Source organism: Symphalangus syndactylus, chromosome 4 (genome assembly GCF_028878055.3).
Source record: "Symphalangus syndactylus isolate Jambi chromosome 4, NHGRI_mSymSyn1-v2.1_pri, whole genome shotgun sequence".
Classification (NCBI taxonomy): domain Eukaryota; kingdom Metazoa; phylum Chordata; class Mammalia; order Primates; family Hylobatidae; genus Symphalangus; species Symphalangus syndactylus.
Window position 1 is genome coordinate 121403321 of NC_072426.2, and position 23204 is coordinate 121426524.

Consider the following 23204-nt stretch of genomic DNA (forward strand, 5'->3'; position numbering starts at 1 on the left):
CTTTCCTTGCGATCCACGTGACGACATTCCTCCTTTAACTACTACCTCCAAAACGAGTTCAAAATTTTTAACTTCAGCCAGGACACCTCTTTAGCTTCTGACCTGTAGAAATAACTGCCTATATAATATGTGTTCTTGGATAATTTTTCAAAGGCAAGTCAATCTTACCCTCAAAACTGGTCCCAGGCTCTCCCTTCCCCTGCCCTTGTAAACCTGAGTCTTCTTCCCTTATTCCCTATCCCAGTGAGGGGCACCAAATCCTTCCTGGCACTTATGGCAGAGGCTTGGAAGTCTTCCTAGACAGCTAATTCTTCCCCTCCTCCAGTCCTTGCCAATATCCAACTACTAGCAATTCTTGATGATTTCACCTTACACTATCACCTGGATTCCCATCGCAGCCTCCTGTCTGGTCTCCCAACATCTGCTCTGACTCACTTCTAACCCATTTTCCATTCTGCATTCAGAGAGATCTTTTCAAGAAGCAAATCTGGAAATGTCACCCCATCACTTAGAACACTTCAATGGCTTTTCCACTGCTCTTAAAATAAAGAGCCAAGTCTCTGATGTGGCCTCTGAAACCCACAGGACCTGGCCTTAGGCTCCCCTCCAGCCACGCTGTCTTGCTCTCAGTTCATTGAAGGCCCATGTTCCTTCCTGCCACTGGGCCTTTGCACATGCTGGTCTCTCAGGCTAGATCAACTTTCCTCCTTGTATACTTCCTTCACCTGGGGAACACCAGTTTAATCATTCCCAAGGAAGACTTTCCTGACTAGACTGACTAGATCAATCTCTCCCATTAACTGCTCTCAGACCACTTTTCCTCTCAATACTTATCACAATTATATTTTACTTATAAAACTCAGTATTTCTGTCTCTCTCATTAGACTGTATGTTCTGTGAGAGAGGGATTTTTTTCTCTCACTATTCTAAAACTACTGCTTAGAATACTGACAACAGTTAATAAATATTCCTGGAATAAATGCAAGATGAAGCATGTATGCATATGCTCGGCCATCCTCTGTAACTTACTGATTTCCCTAAAAAGTATGGGGTCTATCACAGTACCCAGTGATGGAGCTACCACATCAAGCTCTCTTTTTGATGCAATTGGACCAAAAGGCTTTATATAATTTCCAATTGTTTCCCCAGAGTAGTATCCACCCTAGCCCCTTGAAAAACACAGCTTTGCTCTATTCTTTCTAGTTGAGAGAAAGAAACCCTACAGAAGTCTGGGTTGGGTTGAGGTCAAAAGTTTTAAGAACAGAGAACAACATGTTCATTCTAATAATTACATCAATAACATTTAACTACTTTTAATATTAGAAAGCATTTATCTTTTGTTGTTTCCATTTTATCTGTATAAATATTTTCTAGAATAGACAAATACACAAAGCTTATATGACCTTTTCTTTTTTTTTGTTTCTTATTTATTTCCAAACCACTTTAAGTACATTATTCCCAGCCTTCAAATATAAGGTGCTTTCCCCTAAGTTCCATTTATGAAAAAACATTCTCACAATTCTGTAATTGATTGGAGCCCTTTATACTCAGATATTTACAAACAATTAAAAAGTAATAAGTGACACCAAAGAAAAGGCAACAGAAGAAGAGATTTTGACTTCACTACAATTATAAATGCTTGTGCATCAAAGGACACTTTCAATAGAGTAAAAAGGCAAGCCACAGGTTGAGAGACATATTTACAAACCATGTATCTGATAAGGGTTTAATATCCATAAAATATAAAGAACTCCTACAACTCAAGTACAAAAAGACATATAATCCAATTAAAAAATGGGTAAAGAACTTACATGAACAGTTCTACAGAGAAGATATACAAACGGTCCATAAGCATATGAAAACACGTCCAACATCATTAGCCATTAGGGAAATGAAAATGAAAACCACAGTGAGATACCATGTCATGCCCTACTGGGATGGCTACTTAATAAGAAGAAAAAAGTGCTGGCAAGGATGTGGAGAAATTAGAACCCTTGTACATTGCTGGTGGGAATGTAAAACGGTGCATCTGCTGTGGAAAAAGAGTGTGGTGTCTCCTTAAAAAGTTAAACACAGAGGTACCATATGCCCAGGGATTCCAATTCTGGGTACTAAAAGAACTGAAAGCAGCATCTCAAAGATATATTTGTATACCCATATTCAGTGCGACGTTATTCGTAATAGTCAAAGGTGGAAACAACCAAACTGCCCATTAACAGATGATTGGATAAAATATTTGCTGTAGTCATGTTCTATAAAGTCATGGCAAACACTGAATTAGCAAATATTCAACTATTTCTCCTAGGGGAACTTTGGGGTAATGGTCCTTACAACCTCTGGTCACATTTCATCAACTGATCTATACCTAATTTTGTTTCATGTGTATTTCTGTTTAAAGACATCTTACTTAACATATATTCCTGGTTTGTTAACATTGAACTATAGCCAGCAGGACCGTAACTCATGCTTCAGTAATGATTATCTGACACACCTATTTTCTCTGTGAGGCGCATCATAGCTTTCTTGAGCTGAAGAACACTAGCTAGCACTTCAGCACTATGTCTAGGGGCCAGCCATCTTAAACGGTGAAATCACCAAAAGGCATAAAAATGCAAAACACGTGGCAATAAATAGACTGTGAAAAGGATGACAGTTTATAGCATGAGAGCTGAAACAAGATGGCGGAGTGGTCCCTTGTGTGAGCTCAGCTGCAATGTGCTCTCTTGGCAACTCAAATTCTTTGTTACTCTGCATTTGTCTGTAAATGACCATGAAAATCCTGTGAGTATTGACTTTGAGATTACAAATAAATGCAGTCAGGAAGCAAATATGCAACTACAGAATCCACTAATGAGGACTGACTTGATATATCTATGATGGAATATTATTCTGCCATAAAAAGGAATGGAATTCTGATACATACTAACTATGGATGAACACTGAAAACATTAGGCTAAGCGAAATGAGCCAGGCACAAAACGACAAATATTATATGATTCCACTTATATTAAATATATAGAATAGGCAAATTCATATACTAGAGGTTACCAGAGGCTTAGGGGAGGGAATAATGGGGAGTGATTGTTGAATGGGTTTAGAGTTTGTTTGGGATGATGAAAAGTATTGGATATGGATAGTGGTGATGGTTGCACAACAATGTGAATGTAATTAATGCTACTGAGTTTATGCTTAAAAATGAAAAATTTTATGTTATACACATTTGATGACAAAAATTAATAGATGTATTAATAAGATTAAATGGGTTGTTTTAATGTTCTGTTAAAATCAAATGCTGAAACGATGGCACTAAGGAGATTCTTATTTACCCACATGTCCTTTTAAAACAAGAACCCTCTTTAATATGTGTTTTCTTCTGGTTTATAGAACATATTTTAAAACGGGCTTACTATTCAACAATATCAGTTGATTATTGAGGGATACAAGTTAATTAAATTGTGCGTGTCAGTTGTTTGGCTTTACTTCATGCTTTTGGTGAACACTGATGCAGTACTAGAATTACTCTTTTTGATAAATTGCCAAAAGCAGGCCACCTCGAGAACCAACAATTGATGTTTCTAATTTATGTTTGGAATAAAATTGTCTTTGCAGTACATCACGTGTGGGCGAACTGGTACTCTTAGGTACATTACTACTGGTACTACTGAGGTATGTTGGCACTATCTGTCTATACTTTTCATCTTTTGCATTACTTTTCTTGCTTTTATCACCAACCTATTTCTCATCTGCCTCCTTCCCTACTGAAACCCCTATTTCCTATCGCCAGAGAGAGCCATCTGTCAGAATATGGCTGTAGTTACTATCATAATTCAAATATTCCCTTTTAAGTATTTCTTGACCCAACAATTACAAAGAAGCACTGCTAGATATAAACATAAATAAAATGTGCTAATGAGGAATGCAAACAGTATTAAAATGTAAACTTAAAATAGGAAGGAATTTGTAGCCAAAGGAAAACCGATTACAATTCTTTCAGTCTTTTAAAATGCATCATAAAACTAAAAATGTTTCGCTACAGAATAACAGTTTGGCTTCTTTTATGATGGCAAAGAAGGGTAATTACGATTGTCATGAAAACACATTGAGCAGCTGTATACTGTTAACAAAAGAACCATTATATGAGCTCGTAAAAGCTGGCACTTTGTATATTCACGTTTCCTAGAAATTAGATCGTCTTCCCAATTGGAGTCGATACCAAAAGAGACTGTTTTCTATTAATTGTGGCTTTGTACCAGTCAATTTTCAGAGCCAACTGGATCATCTTTCTTTTGGGATATATCCCACATATTATTATGTGGAATTTATATATACTGATTTATATATACTCAGAAGCGTACAGTATAATGTTGCAAAGAGTAATTTTTAAGTTCCCAGAGATCTGTAAATTTTTAACGTTAAAAAATGCCAGTTTCAGTAGATTCTTTCACCAACGTACATCTGTTTAGAAATCATTGAAAGAAAGCATAAGGAATAACTCTGCAGTTTATTTTATGAAGGCTAATTAATAGGTACTTACTCATTAAAGACTAGGTCTGGTGCAAAATAGAGAAATTGGCTGTTCGTATGTTTGTAAGATCTCCAGCTCAAGGCAAATGATGATAGACACATCCAAGAATACTGGATTAGGGTAATTTGGTCCTCAAGAGGCAAGTTTTTAAAACCTGAAGAACAAAACGATTAATCACAGAAATACACTTAGCATTTAAGTACATTTCAGGAAGATGCTTCTTAAGTCAACCCCAAACAGCCACCTTTCTTTCACTTTTCTCTTCTCTAATAGACTCAAATCAATTCAATAGTCATTTACAGAGCGCCCACCACAGGCCCAGCCCTGTTTCACATTTCACTTTAAATTCATCCTAATTCTAGATGAGGGTAAACTGCCAGGGCAAACTAAAATTGCAAAGTTCAGCAAGTTTTGGTGTGGATGACAGCCTAAAACCCTTGGTTAGATTGAGAGAATTTGTATTAACCCGCAAAACTTGCTTCATCCTACTCACAATTAATAACACTAAAATAAAAGGTAATTTAATAACTGTCAACCCCTGCGTATCTGCAATAATGGTGGGAAATTTCATTGTTCATGAGTTTGTGGTGCTTAAAAAATGAGCATGTGGTGCCTCCTATGGTCCAGGTTAATACCAGACTTTGATAAAGTTCTATGGTAGAACATGTTTCCTTGGCACCTGTCCTCCCTGCCTGACAGACTCAAGCTCTTCTTTTGTTCTTTATTTATTTATTTTTTAAGATGAAGTCTCATTCTGTCACCCAGGCTGGAGTGCAGTGGCATGATACTGGCTCACTGCAACCAGGGTTTCAAGCGATTCTCCTGCCTCAGGCTCAGAAATAGCTGGGGTTACAGGTGCCTGCCAGGATGCCCAACTAAATTTTGTATTTTTAGTAGAGACGGGGTTTCACGATGGTGGCAAGGCTGGTCTCGAATTCCTGACCTCAAGTGATCTGCTTGCCTCGGCCTCCCAAAGTGCTGGGATTACAGGCATGGACCACTGCACCAGGTCTTCTTTTGTTTTTTATCACCCATCCATCTCCAGGGGCATCATGTTATTTTTCTGTCTGTGGAGTTTCACTGGGCAAGCTTCTCTTCAAAGAATCAGTCAGTGGAGCTTTCCCCAACTTTTACAGCTGCTGTCTGACCATAGGTAGTCTAAGAAACTGCTTTAGATTAATGAACTGGGACAATGAATGGCAATTTCTAAGTGATGTTTCTGTAGATTAAGAGGGGCCTTATTAATTAAATCCCAAGAAACAAAAAAATGATTAAAATAGGAATTCCAGGGACAATTTAAAGGGTGCTGGGGGCCAGGTGATTATTTTTTAGACAGAAGAGTCATTCCAGGTCTCTTACAACTTGCTAGGCCTTGCCTTACTTGGTCTATGCTTAGATTAACCCTCGTTATGAGCCGTTAATAATGTGCTCAACTTGTGATTTCATGAACAGAATGTATTTTACCTTAATAATTTTGGATGAAATTTTCCATTTTGATCAACATAAGAAGTGTATATGTCATTTTTAAAATTTTTAATTTTAATTTCTTTTTTTTTTTTTTTGAGACAGAGTCTCACTCTGTTGCCCAGGCTGGAGTACAGTGGTGGATCTCGGCTCACTGCAGCCTCTGCCACTCGGGTTCAAGCGATTCTCCTGCCTCAACCTCCGGAGTAGCTGGGATTACAGGCACCTGCCACCACGCGGGACTAATTTTTGTATTTTTAGTAGAAACGGGGTTTCACCATCTTGACCAGGCTGGTCTTGAACTCCTGACCTCGTGATCCATCTGCCTCAGTGAGCCACCTGCCTCGGCCTCCCAAAGTGCTGGGATTACAGGCGTGAGCCACTGCGCCCAGCCGTATCTTCATTTTAACAATAAAATCCTTAACCCTGCATTCTCGGAAGAAATGAGCACATTAACCACATTTTTCCTATACACTTGATCAATTTGCTATCAGTTAAAAAAATCTGATATCAGGATTTCATAGAAGGCAAACTCCTACTGCATGGTTGGAGATGGCGAAGTCAGTTGACCAGACTTGTTAAGTTCAGGATGCAGCCTGTGAAAGGAGAGGCAATCCTACCTGGAAGTACCTTTGCCCACTTCACGACTTGGATCATCTGTTTGCCTGCTAAGCGGTTGAGTGTGGAGAGCAGATTTTCGGCCGTATCTGGTTTTGAGCTGTCATAGCCTGCATATACAATTTCGGGTTCAATGTTTTCAAGGACCATAACGGGGGAAGGTGTGAGCGCTCGTGAGATTGTGGAGAGCTGAGGAACCAGTGCTGTGTTGACCGAGGGTTCTTTTGCAGGAGCGATGTACGTTGTCCCTTCCTCTGGGCTTTGCGGGGGTGGGGGTGGGGGTGGGGGCTGCTGCTGCTGTGGCTGCTCCTCGTGAATCCCTTTTAACTTTCCCAGCTTCTTTGACTTTCGTGCTATAAGAAACCATAAATGATAAGGCCAAATTAAAATTATGTTTGAAATATACTGACTCACATTGATTAAAGTACAGTTTTCCTCTAAATAGGTCTTGTTATGTCAATAGAAACATGACCGTTTATTCCACTAAGAGAAAATGTATAAAGCTCAACTATTATTACTTACTATTGGTATTAGGAGAACAAACTCCTTCCTTCTTTCATTCATTTTTACAAGTCTTCACTGCCTGTCTCCTATAAGAGACTGCATAAGCTGCACAGGAACCCAGCTAACATGTTCAGTATAACCAAGCCTTACCCAGTCCTCAACAAGTGTTCAGCCCAGTAGGGGAGGAGATAAGAAATGTACCACCAACTATACCGCAGTGCAGGTAGAGATCGGTACCATGATAAAAACGAAAATGGCTAAAATTTATTGAATGCTTACTAATGCCAGGTACTGTTCTAAATGCTCTATATAAATTAACTAATTTAATAATTTTATGAGTAGATTCTATTATGATTCTCATTGTAGAATAAGGAAACAGAGACCAGAAAGTTTAAGAAATATAAGATCCCACATCTTGTATATCTGAAATAGAGTTTAGAGGAAGGGTAAATTACTTCATATGCGAATATGATGGAGGTGGTGGGGGAGGTGGGAAGGTTGGGAGGTAGATGGACAGATAATTGGGAAGACAGATGAATGTGAGAACGGATTAAAAAAAAAGTTAAGAAGCGCCAAACTGAGCTTAGGTATGTGAGAATTACTTACGTTACAAATGTAACATTTCAATTTATTTAAAAATTCTTGAAGCAAACAGACACCTTCTACTTAATCCTAACAGTCATGAGAACTTACAGGACACAAATTTAACGTAGAGTAGGACTATGTTACACCAATTAACTTGATTTAAAAATAGAGTAGTTTGTGTTTATAATTATAGCCATTAATGTTTATCACATTCATCACAGAAAATCTTACAATTCAGATAAAAGATAAGCTATCAAACAACAAAAGCTGTATTAAATATTGGAACCAGGCTTAAAAGATGAATAAGACATAACTACTGGCTTTAAGAAGTTTAATATTAACAAAAATTTTAAACTTAAATAATTTATAGCCTGTCTCTTTAATAAAAGATTTGAGGCACAGAAATCTGATTTTTAGAACTGTTTATCAATGAAAAGCAGATGTATCATATTCACGTATGTTAATGGAAGATGCTGACCAAGAACTGCCCAGGAGTGCTGAGCCAGCACTAGTAACCCAGATACTTCTGATGAATGGATGAGTGAACAAATGAAAAATACTCAGCAAAGTGCCTCAAAAACTAGACAAAACAGAAAAGAAGCAAGCACCCAGGTTATCTAAAAACATAGTCAACTGACGACTCTATCAGAGCTTAAGAAAATCCTCAATAGCATTAATCTGTCTTTTGGGCAATTAGATAAACTCTCCTCAAAGTCTCAACTGATTCATCTGAAAAATGGGCATGACAATGTCTCCCTCTCTTATCTCTCAGAGAACTAAATGGGTATGACAAATAAAAACATGTTGGAAATTATTATTAACATCTGAAATAACATGTCAATGTCACTTCCATTCTTCCCCCGTAATTCTGTGAGCATTAAAAATATTCCAGCACATTAAGATGTTCTCCTCTTTTATAGGTCCACATCTGACGATAACCATAATTTATTGACTAGAAACAGCCAAGGGTGATATTTTCAAATTTTATTAAAAGTGATTTTTTTTTTTGCAAACTAATGATAAGATTCATATTGTTTTAGGCTTTCAGTCTACAATGCTGTGCTTATTCTCACGGCTTATTTAAGGTCAATGATAGGAAATGTCATGAAGAATACTTAATATTTTCTCCAGCACTTACACACAAGGCTGTGGTCTGTAGCATAAACCTAGGGAGCTGATTATCAACATCACGTTTAGCATTTTAGGTACATTTAACTTTATACTGTGATTTTGTGAAAATATGTAGGACACTTGGAATTGAGTAATAATCCATATTTACTCCAATAGTTCAAGGTAATAAATATCTCCAGTGTATCTTCGGCCATGCGTATTTACCCAATATCTTTTCTAAAAGGGCCAAAAATATGGTTACTTAATTCATTATATTTATATCAAAGTAATGTTTCTAAAATGCTTGAATATTTTACACTGTTCTAATACATGCTATATTGTAAAATTTAAGCTCTTCAAAGTGGGTAATAATGTCTTATGTATCCCTATAACATCATATCACTTCCCGTGATGCTTATGGGTACTCAATAAAAATGTCTGTTGAATAAATTTACCTTACTTAAAAATTTTAATAAACGTTAACAAACTATTACATATATAAAGTATTAGTTTACTTCCCTGTGGGAAATGTGGGCAAGCTTCTGAGATTTTATGATAAAATTTCTGAATTGTTAATTATTATTCCTTTTCAAAATTTCTACTGTGTAATGACCCACTTGTGGAGTTATTACTCTTCAAATACCATACCTAAAATAAGCTAAATGTATTTAGCATTTCATGTTCCAAGCACAGTTCAAAAGAGCTTTTACTTGTTTTCAGCATTCCAATGCTCACCATGACCCTATGATAGGCACTATTTTCATTTTTCAGGTGAAAAACCTGAAACACAGAAAGATTAACTACTTTTTCATATTGCAGAGGTAGTAAATACCAGGGTGAGGATTTGAATCCAGCTATGGCTCAGAGTTCACGCCCTTAACCTCTATGCTACATGTAGTCTCTATTCTAAACCTTTTCTCTTTATCTAATTCATATAATTTTTATACTTTAAGATTAGCTAGCATAAGCTTCAAATCCAAGTGTATAATTAAGATGTTTGCTAATTACACAGGAACATTGTTGGCTAAAGATACTTAAGGAACATGTTTCTATTAACCAAAAGCATCAGTGAACATACATTTGGGAGCTTACCACTATTTAGCACCTTACTAAATCAATATTGAATTTATGGCCATTGTGCTTTGTGATCTCATGTTCCCAGATGGCCAGACCCAAACACCATTTTCTCCATTGCCAGCAACAGTAGCTGGGTGTGTATCTGTGTGTGTGCACGTGCAGGGTACATTAATGTGACTGTAAATGTCTCCCAGTCCCAATTCAACTCACTTAAAAGAGGAGTTTCACTTGTTCTACCTGGATGTTATAATAACTAGTATGTGCTTAGTTGCTGCCCTCAGGTGCCTAGTCCTTAATTACTAGTAACATTTTGGCAGCCACTCTTTCCTGGCACTGCTGGGAGACAACTCTTTAGATTCTCGTGAATTGTTCCCCCGAGGAACTGGCACTGGGGAGGCCCTGCTTCCTATCCTGACCAACCTGCAAAAGAGCAGGCAGAGCACATCTTGGTGGGACTCTATTAAAACTGTGACAGATTTCTAATGAGATCTCAAGATTCACAAGAGCTTTGAAACATGACATGGCAAGATTTCCTTTTTTGCTTCGCTCCACCTCCTGAGGCTGGTATGACCTGCTACATACCCATTTGACAAGCCACCATTGTGGCCAAATGATGGCTGGCTAGGACTTTCAACACGTAAAGATTCTTTAGTCTTAGATATGGTAATCAGGACAACTTTCCCCCTCTGGAGTATAGTAAAAGAGTGATATATAGTAGAATATGGGATCTTGTTCAATTACAATATTTCATTAGAAAAAAATAAAGTGAGAATTCTGTGATTGCAGAAATGCTTCATGCCATGTCTCGAAATTTTAGGTCTTGGCAGTAAACATTAGAGAGGCTATGTTGAGGTTATATTAAAATATATATATTTTCTGTTCATAGGCCAAATGTAATTACTGCCCACAAAACAGTAACAGCATTCTCTCCCTGTGCCCCTACCACCAACTATCCTCTTTAACAGACCATTTCTCCCGTCACCCTCACACATGGGGCATGAATTTCAGCCCAATAACCCTAATTGTGCTTTCCTCATCTCTTTATCTTCATGACTTCTCTTTGCCTTTCTACTGCCAGAGAAGGAGTCCTCTCAAAGATAGGGGGCAACTAAGTAATCTGGCCATGAAACCAAAGGAAGCAATGTCATCCTTCTATAGGGTTAAGAACTAATTTGCACTAATAGGAAAAAGATCATCTAAATCAATCCCAATGTAATAAACACCAGTAGAACTGGGTCCCAGGGCAATAAATAATTAGCTTGTCAATTGATTATAAGGAAGTAGCATTTCAATTGTTTATAAATACTCTTAGAGTGGTTAAGAAAGTTGGGGCCGGGCGTGGTGGCTCACGCTTGTAAATCCCAGCACTTTGGGAGGCCGAGGCGGGCGGATCACGAGGTCAGGAGATCGAGACCATGGTGAAACCCCATCTCTACTAAAAAATACAAAAAATTAGCCAGGCGTGGTGGCGGGCGCCTGTAGTCCCAGCTACTCGGACAGGCTGAGGCAGGAGAATGGCGTGAACCCGGGAGGCGGAGCTTGCAGTGAGCCGAGATTGCGCCACTGCACTCCAGCCTGGGCGACAGAGTGAGACTCCGTCTCAAAAAAAAAAAAAAAAAGGAAAGTTGAATACAGGTTGTTTTTTTAAAAGTGCCTCCAAATATTCTCAGATTAATCTACATAATTTAACAAGTTAACATACATTATTGATTTTGTTGACATAGAAAACACGCTAAGGCAAACACAAACCCAACTTTTGATCACTTTAAAAGATATTCCAAATGAGTGAGTACCCATATATTACACTTTTTTTTTTTTTTGAGATGGAGTTTCACTCTGTTGCCCAGGCTGTAGTGCAGTGTCACCGTATCGGCTTACTGCAACCTCCGTCTCCTGGGTTCAAGCAACTCTCCTGCCTCAGCCTCCCAAGTAGATGGGATTATAGGTGCCCACCACCACATCTGGCTAATTTTTTTATATTTTTAGTAGCGATGGGGTTTTACCATGTTTGGCCAGGCTGGTCTCGAACTCCTGACCTTAGGTAATCCGTCCACCTTGGCCTCATATGTTACATTTTAATGTGTGTATAAAGCTATCCACAGATACCTGCATCTATATTTATAATAAATATAAATTTGTTGCAATTGTTATATAAGTTTATTACTTACTTAGCAAATAACTAATATCCACCCATTGTATAAGAAGTACCCAGTTTGTGAGCAATGTAATGCTGACTAACAAGATCTGAGCCCTGATAAGAGATTACAATCTTAGGGAAGTTGAATTGATATATAATAAAGTAATTAGGTTTATGAAGCTGGCTATGATAAGTTTTGGGTCACTGGCATTTACAATATATTTGGAGAGAAAGATAATGGCAGAGAGAAGTTGTTTTCTTCTATCCTGTCCCCTCTGTGGTAATTTCCACCAAGCCCTGGTTTGCTTTTGGTGTGAGGCAGATTACACCAAAGACCTATGAGGACCAGGACACTTTGCTGTATGGGGATCCGCCTGGAGTCAAGTGCCATTGACCCACCTAAGAGGAAAGTCCCTTAGGTCAGAAGCCAGAACTGGGCAGAGGGGCTCAAGGGAATCTGAGGGAGTCAGAATAGGGGTTCTCTGATTTTACACAGACAATAACAAATTTCTGGAAGATGATTCCCCACAACAGAAATATACCATTGGAGACAGACAGGAAGTCAGACAGTGACAAAGCTGGGAAGATGCTTCTGAGGTTCTTCTGGGGCTAGACAGATGGTGAGCATGATTACTTTTATGGCATTTGTATTTTCTATAGCTATATTCTTTTTTTCTCCTCTAATATGTACATTTTTCATCCCCTCTCCCCTTTTTAATGCCAGTCAAACTCAGGAATGCACACAGAAGGGGTTTTCAAGGTGAGACAACACGTCTTCGAGGTCTGGCCAGGCTGGGGACCTCATTAGACCAAGAAAGAACCTCAGAGGAAACTCAGAACATCAGAGATTTAAATAGCTTCTGGTAATCATCTCTGGGCAATGGAGAAAGCTTCTGGAGCTTTCTTGTGCTCAAGGCCTGGCTGGTTTTGAATGAAAACAAGATAGACCACCGCTGGACTGCGTGGCATGGGGCTGAGGCTGCCCTGTAATTCTGAAGTGCCCTCTGGCACCTCTTAGGAGGAGCTGCAGCAGTGGTGAGGCAGAGAGGTGGCTGGTGCCTCCCTGCCAGGATGGGTGGATTGATCCCTGCCAGTGGATTGATTATGCATGACAACTCCTACTTGGGCCCTGTCACTGTTGTGCTGATATAGACCTTGAGGAGTATCAGAATGGAGTAACAAAACTACAAATCCTCTACTCACATGTTTTACCCTCAGGACAAAACATGCTTCTGAAAGAAAAAAAGGTGGAAAAGACTGCAGTTGACTTATTCCAGAGTAGAGGATGAGGTCTACGAGAAGCCTGATAACAGTTTCAAAAACTTAAAGAGACATTGGCTAAATCATGGGGAGCATCTACTTTCTATTTCCACTCAGGTCAAGATAAGATACGAAGGGTTTAAAGGGCAGAAGAAGGGATTTAGATTAGACATCAGGAGAATTTCCTCCCAGCATTCTGGAATGTGTTATGGAGAAAGCTTGGAATGTACTACTAGCAAGAACATGTACTATTCTTTTCTAAAAATTCTAAGATAATAGGTAGGCAGGCATCCTGCTTGCCTGAGGGCAGTTCTGCCCTAAGGTAGAAGAAAGTGATTAAATGCATTATTGAGATCTGGTGGCCCTACAACGCAAGTAAATACGACCGTCTGATGTACATTCCAGACTTACATTTGTCTGAAAGAAATCTCTCTGGTTCATACTTTTCTGAAAAACAGGAATAAATCCCTTATATTTATATGTGTGGTAAAAGATAATTTCAGAAATACGTTTCCAAAATATGCGCAAAGGGAAAAGACTATGATCTCAGAATGCCTGCTTGAGAGAATGTCTAGCACCATGGGAAAAAACCAAACACCTAACGTCCTCTGTGCTCTCTTCTCCGCCCTATCTCACCCCCACCTCCTTTTTTTAAAAGTAGTTTCACCATTATAAAGCAAGCTGTTTGCTCAGTCCTGTATGTAAAAAACACTCTTTGGTTTCTTGTAATCTTGAAATTACTTTATTTTATTAGAGGAGAACATAGTAAAGAGCTATCATTAATGGAGAATCTGTATGTCAGGTACTAAGATAACAGCTTTTAGAAATATCCCATTCAATGTCTTCATAAGCACACTATGAGGTAGGTACTGTGTTATCACCATGTATAGAGGGGTAAAGTGACTTATGCAATAACTGTGAGTAGCATTAGAGGGAAGTGACTTATTGTAATGACATGAAAAACTACAATAGAGAAATCCCATTACATTTGCAGACAACATCTAATGACATCTAATCAGAAGGTCAAAGGGGGTGAGAAGAGGATCGGCAGCTAAAATGGCTTTTGTAAATTATCTGTAAGGTCACCACTGGGTCACCTCTGTTGACAGAGATTAGTCTTTTAAACAGGAGGCTTGTAACAACCTGTACCAATACACACGGTGCTTTCATTTCTAACTCCCTGGGCAGCACAGTCAACTTCTTCACACTGGAAGCCTATTTGACTGTTACAGACAGATCAGGCTTTTTGCTTTTGTTCCCTGTTATGACACCTTGATTCTAACTGGAGGAGAATTTAACAATTTTATCTGACTAGATAGAAATCAATCTAGTCAGTCTGTATAAAAAAATAGAACTTACTAAGGAAAGACCCTACTACTTCTTTTATTAAAAATAAAGTTCCTGAGCTCCACTGCGACTGGTAACTTCTTCAGACAAATATATCATTATTTAGATGTAAATATCTAAATCAAATTTACATTCTTTAGAAAATAGAGTATCTGTTTTGTAAATTCTTATTCTTTGAGGATAACTATGCTGAAGATTGACGTATATGCATGTGTAAAACAAGCAAAAAAAAAACCTCTAAGTAGTTTTATAATACATTTAAAATAAGAAAAATAGCACTGTGATAGCTGTAGTCACACAGCAAATGGCCCCTCCCTCAGTTAAAAAGTTAATTCTTTAACAGTTTCAAGGGCTGCCTTCTTGGCATATGTTTCAGCAGAGAATTTATTACATGAAACACTATCTCATTGGGCATGTAAGGTAAATAGATTCATTAAGAATGTTTTATGAAGAAACATTACTGTTCTAACAAGGTCACAGGGGTGAATAAGTTATGAGAAAGAGGCAAAAGGCAGCGACCTGGAAATGGACTACAGCACCCAGTTTAGTTTACTAGGCCTTCCCAAGTTCTAGCATGATCTTCACTAGGCTTGGGCTGAAAATAACTAGCTAAATACTGGAACCTACAGTGGTAGAAATGTCCCAGGAAGGGCCCTGTGCATACCTCCTCAAACTGTCAAGTCAACTCAAGCAGGGTCCACATCAAGCAAATATGATATACAAAAATAAGAGCTTACCAAACAGATAGATGAGGGGAACAGTTACACTAAGTAATAGTTTTTTAAAAAACAAAAATTTGAGCCTTAGGATTCCTTGAATAAGCACTTAAAGAATATTTAAACTATAATACATGTACATTTGCTTGCACATCACTTTTTAGGGCTGTTTCAATTATTCTGTTCTCCTCTAAACATTTGTTGCTACTTTAGTGCAGTGGTTTCCACAGCTTGGTCCCTTGATTATACCCAGTGACTTGGAAGTACCCAAGACTTCTAAGACAGCTAAGGAAGTTGCCGAAATTTAATTTCAGAATTGTTTTTTTGATTAGTGTAATTTGTATACTAAGAAATAAAAACTCTTAATGAGGAATAAAAAAATATACACACCAGGAGAGCAGTTTTATCTCCAATATTAATTTTCTTCAAAATATTTCTTCCCTCTTAGTTCAACAGTCTTTCTGTGAAATAAATTACTTATGGCTACATCATTATAATTTTAATTATTTCTTAAAGAACTATTACTTAACAACATATATTATCAAAAACCACCTTAATTATAATCAAATCATAAGTAATCCTTTACATTATTTTTATGAAAAGAAAACTGAGTTTTACTCAAGAATACTAATGCTGTGATTATAACTCAACCATTAAAAACTATTAAAATTGCTTAGTAAGAAAAAGAACTAGCCGGGCGCGGTGGCTCACGCCTGTAATCCCAGCACTTTGGGAGGCTGAGGCGGGCGGATCACAAGGTCAGGAGATCGAGACCACGGTGAAACCCCGTCTCTACTAAAAATACAAAAAATTAGCCGGGCGTGGTGGCGGGCGCCTATAGTCCCAGCTACTCGGAGAGGCTGAGGCAGGAGAATGGCGGGAACCCGGGAGGTGGAGCTTGCAGTGAGCCGAGATCGCGCCACTGCACTCCAGCCTGGGTGACAGAGCAAGACTCCGTCTCGAAAAAAAAAAAAAAAAAAAAAAAAAAGAAAAAGAACTGATGAGCCAGATAACCAAACAAAATAATAATCCTGTGAACTGATACAAAAATATTTTTCACAATTGTTTTAACAGTCTGTATTTCTGAGTACCTTCACTCTATTATTAAGAATATTTTACAAATGCAAGACAAAAGAAGCTAAGCAGAATTTTTAAACAATCTTCAAGTCAGAAGCTAGTACTAACACAAAAAAGGATAAGCATAGTAAGTACATATTAATGAGTTAACAGGATGCCACGCAAGTTGGAGGGCAAAATGAAATAGGCCCGAGGAAAGAGAAAGCAAACCTTAATAGTTATTGCTTTTATGCATTTAAATATTACTCCACATTTTATTCCACTGACATTATCAAAATTAGTCTAAATTAAGAATTAATAGTAGCCAATGATGCATGTACTTCAAAAAAAGTTATTTTTCTAGGCTGGGATCTCTTCAGGATACAGACTGAATTGGTCTGGAAACTCCCAGATAAAGCAGAGCCAAACAAAATGGCCTTTTTTGAATAAGTGATTGTCTTGCAGTTGCTTCTCCTGTTTGGATTCCAGCTTGTCTCTGCACACAGGGTTGGTATTGCAGCATCTTGAGGCACTTTGATGATGTCTTGTGCCGTCAGGTTTCAGGGCACTGCCAAGGACCTGGTGGTGGGCAGGGCCACGCCAGAGTGGCCAGAATGGGGGCAGACACACAGGCGTGCCCTGCCCTGCCCAGCTCTGTTTACAAGACTAACTTCTGTTTTTTCATTTGGTATCCTGCCACAGTGTAAATTCCAGAGCTTTGGTGACTCTCTCGAAATCTAATTCTGCACAGCAGGCTGAACAAACGCCTCTTTAAAAGAAAGTGCTTCCCATTTTAGTTTCAGAAGTATTCTTCGTATTTCTATCATTTAGTCCTACCCTACCACCCTAAAGGAAAAGGGTCCAAGAGAGGATTTAAGAAAGTTTTTAATATATAAGATACCAACTCATTGAAAATAAGCTTTTGGGGAAAGTTTAACGTTAAAGGTTTTTTATTTTTCATGATTCCTTATAATCTGTATTTTCCATTCATATGAGATTGAACAATAGACTTGGATAGAAACAGTCAGCCGTTATCCATCAAAGCTGTGAAGGACCCGTCCTGGGAGGACTTCCGGAAATTTTAATGTGGGTAGTTCAGGAAGGGCAGCTGGGTCATTTCTGAAAGTTTTTTTGCGGGGAGATTAGGGGCTGTAATTCACATTTAAATTGCTATTAACTTTTAAAGTAACATCACATTCATAGTACGGAAATAAACAAAACAGTTTTCGATTCTTCTCTCAAATTGTTTGCCACTTCCTTGTTACTATTCTGCTTATGTTCTAATGGTAGGTTTCCCTTCATTTAAAACAAAGTCTGCCGCATGTGGTGATTTTCACACTTATATTCCTAGGTCCAAAGAACGATGGATATTCAATGAATGATTCCACTGATGGCTTTGTTAGTGTAAGGACAAGCCTCTCCTGGGTCACAAGGTGGCCCATGGCTGTCACTCCAGTGAAGCTCTTGACTAGGGTTGGTTCTTCACTGCTGACTTGGAATAAGGCCAACCTCGTGCTATGGTTTTAAAATGGGTGATGTGGTTCTAAGTCATCTACTATGTAAAACTCTCTTTTTAACCCTCATAATAATTTCAACCCCCAAATTTAAATGGGGCTAACAAAAGCCTATATAACCTTCCCTTTAGAGCATTTTTATCCTTTAGTGATTTTTTTCGGACCCACAGTTAAGATTAGACATTCTCTTTTATAGTCAGATATTCTCTCTTCACAGATATGATCATAGAGGATAAAGATCATAAGGCCATGCCCAACATGATATACTCTATACTCGTTTGTTCAGTTTCTGAAGTATTATGCTTAGAACTTATCTAAGTATTTTATTGCATGGCCCACAGTAGGCAGTAAATAAATGCTTACTGAACCAAGGGAAAGAAAGAGCAAATAAACCAATAAATGAATGCTTTGCTGACCCTCTATACCAGGTTACTTTTCTTGATGTGATAACCATAGCCACCATTTTCTAATAACCCTTTTAAGAGAAATGGAAAGAGAGGATGTTAGGTTTCACCCCAAACCCCAATGAACTAGGCTAGTCTACCTAGAGAAAAATTCCAGGCAAGGCTCAACCTAGCATCACACTGATAACAAAAGTTAAGTCAAGCAACCTCCAAGAAGCAAAGCCAAGTACAGGAGCAGAGGACCTGACAGCCCTGTGGCCAGGGGGACCTAATGTTGTTTTCTCTGGCTGGGCAGCAAACAAGCAGGCAGTCCTGCCACTTCTAACCTTGAGAGAGTCTGAAGAGAGAGGAAACAGGGAGAAGCCAAAAAGAAAAGAGGCCTTTAGCTTCATAGAACCATACTCCAGAAATAGACTCCAGGAAAGATGCAGTCTATATACTTAATCTTAGGGCCCAATAAACATCATTAAATGAGCCACAGCAGCATGGGCTCCTTTTTGTGGGTGGAATGATGGAAAGTGTGTTTGATCTTGACCCTCTCTTCCTTATGGAAGGGGCAAGTGATGCACAGAAAGACTAATCTCTCCCTGCCCCAAATGCCCATCATCAATTCAAGGTTTTAGTACCCAAATTGTGAGCACTCTAAGAGAACGAGAGCCTTCTAGACCCAGAAAGGAGCTCACAAAACACCCAGATTAATCTATTTTAAATGAGAGGAAATAAAGTTCCAGGAAGATGAACTGCCTTGCCAGGGTTCCAGCTGATAGAGGCGGCATGTACATGGAGACTCACCGTTTCAAGTTCAGTGGCCTGTTAGCGGTGTCAGCAGCAGAACTGTTATGTAAGAGGGACTTAGAGAAATGTGTGAAAACACATTTGCTTCATAAGACATTTACTGATATTTATTTAGGATAGATTGGAAGGCATTTGGTGAAAATTATGAGGGGAAGGCTAAAAACCTCTCTCAAGGCCATCCAACAACCACTGTAATATCTGTTTAATTTGGCATAAACACAAAACCATCCAAATGGAATTTCAGCTTTTTACAAAATAGTTTCTTCAGAATTACTGTGAGAAGCTACAAAGTTGGATGACAAAGTTATCCATGACTCTTGGTGGCCAGCTCGTTAGCAGATAGCCAGTGAGTTGTCTTACTTGTGTGGGATATGCCTATGTTTGTAATGTGCCTATGTTCAGTAATCACGTACCAAAAATATGCCTTCATAAAGTACCCAATAACTACCATGCATCACTCTAACTGTAAATTTCAAGAAGACACTAAAGAACTGTTGTAGACCTGACTATCAAAGCCCTGTGAATTGAAATCAATATGCCATAACATGTGAATGTTAGATACAAGTTGAAGCCCCTGAAGGCAGGTCACTACGGTAGCATAAACATCAGTTTTTCTAAGTACCAAGCAGCATTTGGATGAATAGATCTACGATGACCATATTGCCCTCATTGTACATGGCCTAAACTCATCTCTCTGGAAAGTTTATCTTTCATAACATTAACATCAGTATGGTTAAGAAATCACTTACATAAATTATTCTCAATATTATCAGCTGTTATGGTCCACACTTTTTTTTTCACTTGGTTCTTATGCTTAAAAAGCTAAACAAAATTTTAATCTTGCATTTTCAGGGAGCTCCTGTCAAACAACTTCTTCTGAGAAACACATATGATATATTACAAAAAAGACTGAGAAAAGAAATTAGAAATTTGGGAAAGGAACCCTGTAAGATATACTATGTAGCTACTTCAACAACTCATAAGGATCAAATATGATTTATGATTTTATATATATATATAAATATATATATTCATCTCTTTATCCTCAACTATGCTTTAATTTACTTACTTCCCAAAGTGTAAATAACTACTAAAAGCTATGGCTATTTTAAGAGCTTAATAAAAGTAATGGGATATAACTGAGAAGTTCAAACGATAAAAGATCTAAACAATGATGAAACACATAAAGCCAAAGACTGTGAAAACAGAGATGGTCATGCTGCTTCTCAAACTCTGGTCAATGGGCGATCTTCCTTATAATTGCCTCAGGGCTTACTCAAGATGCAGAATCTTGGGCTGCCCAAAGTACACATGGCAGAGTGTCTACAAGTGGAGGCTGGGAGTCTTCATTTTTAACAAACTTCCCATGTGATTTTTCCTGCACTTTAGAATTGAGAACTATCAACCTAAAGGTTCTGAATGAGATTGCAGAAAGCAGGAGAAAGAGAGAAACTGAGAAAAGATGATTTGTTAACAGGAAGGAAGAAAGGGAGGGAGGGAAAGAAGGACAGATATTAAAAATTTGGTCTACACCATGGTTTCTCAACTTCATTGACATTTTGGGATGGATAATTCTTTGTGTAGAAACGGTCCTGTGCATTGTGCAGTGTTAGCAGCATTCCTGACCCTCTATCCAAAAGATGCCAGTAGCAATCCCCCAACCTCCAATCGTGACAATAAAAAATATTTCCAGACTTTGCCAAATGTCCCTTCTGGGGGTAAAATCGCCCCTGGTTGCGATTCAGTGGTCTATACTAAGGAAGTTGTTAAAGCAAGAACAGTGAACTAGAAAGATCATTAAATCTCTTGGGTATATAAAAAACGATCAAATGAAAACTGAAATAAGAAGCATGCTAATCCATTATGCTCCTAAAGTTAGTTTCCTTAATAGCAGAAGTCATAAACTGAAAAGTGAACTCAGCATAATAAAAAAATTCATTTTCATCTTTCAAAATTTAGCATATTTCACACAAACATTTGCACTTCTGACACTGCTTGAAAGAAATTTTTTTTTGAATCTGGCAATACCTGCAACAAATAGCTAGACCTGAAACCGGCCACTCCCTTTGGCATGGCAACAAACAGCTCGACCTGGACTGGCCACTCCCCTTCGATGGAGCATTCACTTCCTACCCCCATGCTTTACAGATGGGTGAATTCCATAAAAAAATTCCATAAATATGTCATGGGTGTTGTAAGAGATTGGAATATGTTTTAAATATGTTTATTTAAAACTTACATTTAGTTTCCTAGATGCCAAAGTCTTAGTAGTAGGGCCACACTTTTAAACTACAAACATAATTTACAAGAAACACAAGCACAAGTACACAGTCTACTAGAGAAATACCCAAAGTTTAGTGTAATCATAATATCAGGTTTATTATCACAAGACATGGCCAAGTACCCTGCCACACCCAAAGGGTGTATGTACTGACTGACAAGCACATATCCTGGATGTTATTACGCTCATAAAAAAAATGAGTAGTGACTGGTTGATCTCAACATTCACACTCACATCAAAATTCAAACTGGGATTTCCACAACAGGCTTCCTTACTAGCCATCCATTAAAAAGAATATTTGTTCCTGTGATAGAACAGGGCTTCCCCTAAACGGATACTTCCTTCAGCTGTGTTGCTGCTACCGGTCCCCAAGCGTCGACTTCCTGCTGACACCACCTGGAGGTAAAAACGTCCACACCCCTAGGTTTACGGTCTATGTCTCATCTTTGAAAGTTGCACCTCTTTCCCTATTCCATGCCAATTTAAGTGCACAATTAAACATGACTGCAATGTGAAGGAATTTCCAGGTATGAGCTCTACAGAGTTACTTCAATCATGAGTGAAGCTTCACACTCCCCAGTTATCTAGGCACACATTTTTATCAGGGATGAATGCCTTATAGCAGTGGTTCCCAACCTTTTGGACACCAGGGACTGGTTTTGTGGAGGACAATTTTTCCTCGGACAGTGATGGGGAGGATGGTTTGGGGATGAAACTGTTCTACCTCAGATCATCAGGTATTATATTCTCATAAGAAACACACAACCCAGATCCCTTGAATGTGCAGTTCACAATAGGGTTCGTGCTCCTATGAGAATCTAATGCAGCTGCTGATCTGACAGAAGGCGGCACTCGCCCATCACTCACCTCCTGCTGTGCGGCCCAGTTCCTAACAGGCCAGGGACCCAGTATTGCTGCCTTACAGGTCCTGCCTGATAATGCTCTCTTTTTTCAGCTGGAAGGCTTCTCTGTTTCCCAGAGGTGTAGCTACACTACTGTCTTTGTGTTCACGGTCTTAAACACAGCACCGCTTATTTCCACTCTACTCAAGTGGCCACCCAGACAAGGGCTGAGGCTTCCTGTCAATCTTGAAGTTCCTGGGAAGACAGGTGTTCCTCCCACCTGAAATCAGTACAGATTCCTGACTCTGACCTTGGATTACATGTATTCTAGAAACTATGGAATCCAATAATTAAGTTGATAATCCCTGGGAGTTTACTCCACTAAGCTCCTCAACTAAACCTTTCATCTTAACCTACTCATGTCGGGTTTGCTTCACTCTTGGTTTTCTTTTCTTTCTATTACCTCTTATTCTTTGCGTTTTTACATTTGTCTCGGGGGCTCATTTGTCCATCCTTTACTCTAAGTCAACTCATCCTAATTTTCTTTTACCTTAAACCTAATGAGGTTCAAAGTTCACTACAAACCATCAAACCAGGATTGAAATTCCTGCCTTAACAGCAGCAACAGCTATCCCAACACCCCATTGTCTTCCATTCTGGTGACAAAAATTTTAGTTAAGTAAGCATAATCAAGCAATTCAAACAGTACTTAGAATTCCTCGCCAAGGACTGAAGAGATATAAGCCTTTCCTGCAGTATATTATCATTTAAGAAGTTGCCAAATTATGCTATATAAGTCAACAATAAGGATCAAGACTTACGTGTTTTTTGGAAACTGCATTGTCCTGGTGCGGGGATGGAAAAAATAATATTACACTAAAACTTTGTTAAAATACCATCGTTGGACTCTGTTAGAGGACTAGTTTTATAATGAAATCTTTTGTGTCTTTAATAACTGTAGAGCCAAAC

The 23204-nt window shown here is 38.5% G+C and overlaps 1 protein-coding gene across 3 annotated transcripts in view; it reads right to left on the minus strand.

Moving 5' to 3' along the window:
• NR3C2 (nuclear receptor subfamily 3 group C member 2) overlaps positions 1 to 23204 on the minus strand; it is a 363201-nt gene that overhangs the window by 69564 nt on the left and 270433 nt on the right. For 2 of the 3 annotated variants that reach the window (XM_055276066.2, XM_055276067.2), the window contains exons 4-5: positions 6610 to 6960; positions 4535 to 4679 (exon numbers count right to left, since the gene is read on the minus strand). In XM_055276066.2, coding sequence (XP_055132041.1) covers positions 4535 to 4679; positions 6610 to 6960 — 496 coding nt within the window. The remainder of the gene's footprint in view (positions 1 to 4534; positions 4680 to 6609; positions 6961 to 23204) is intronic. The other variant, XM_055276070.2, reaches the window with a different exon arrangement.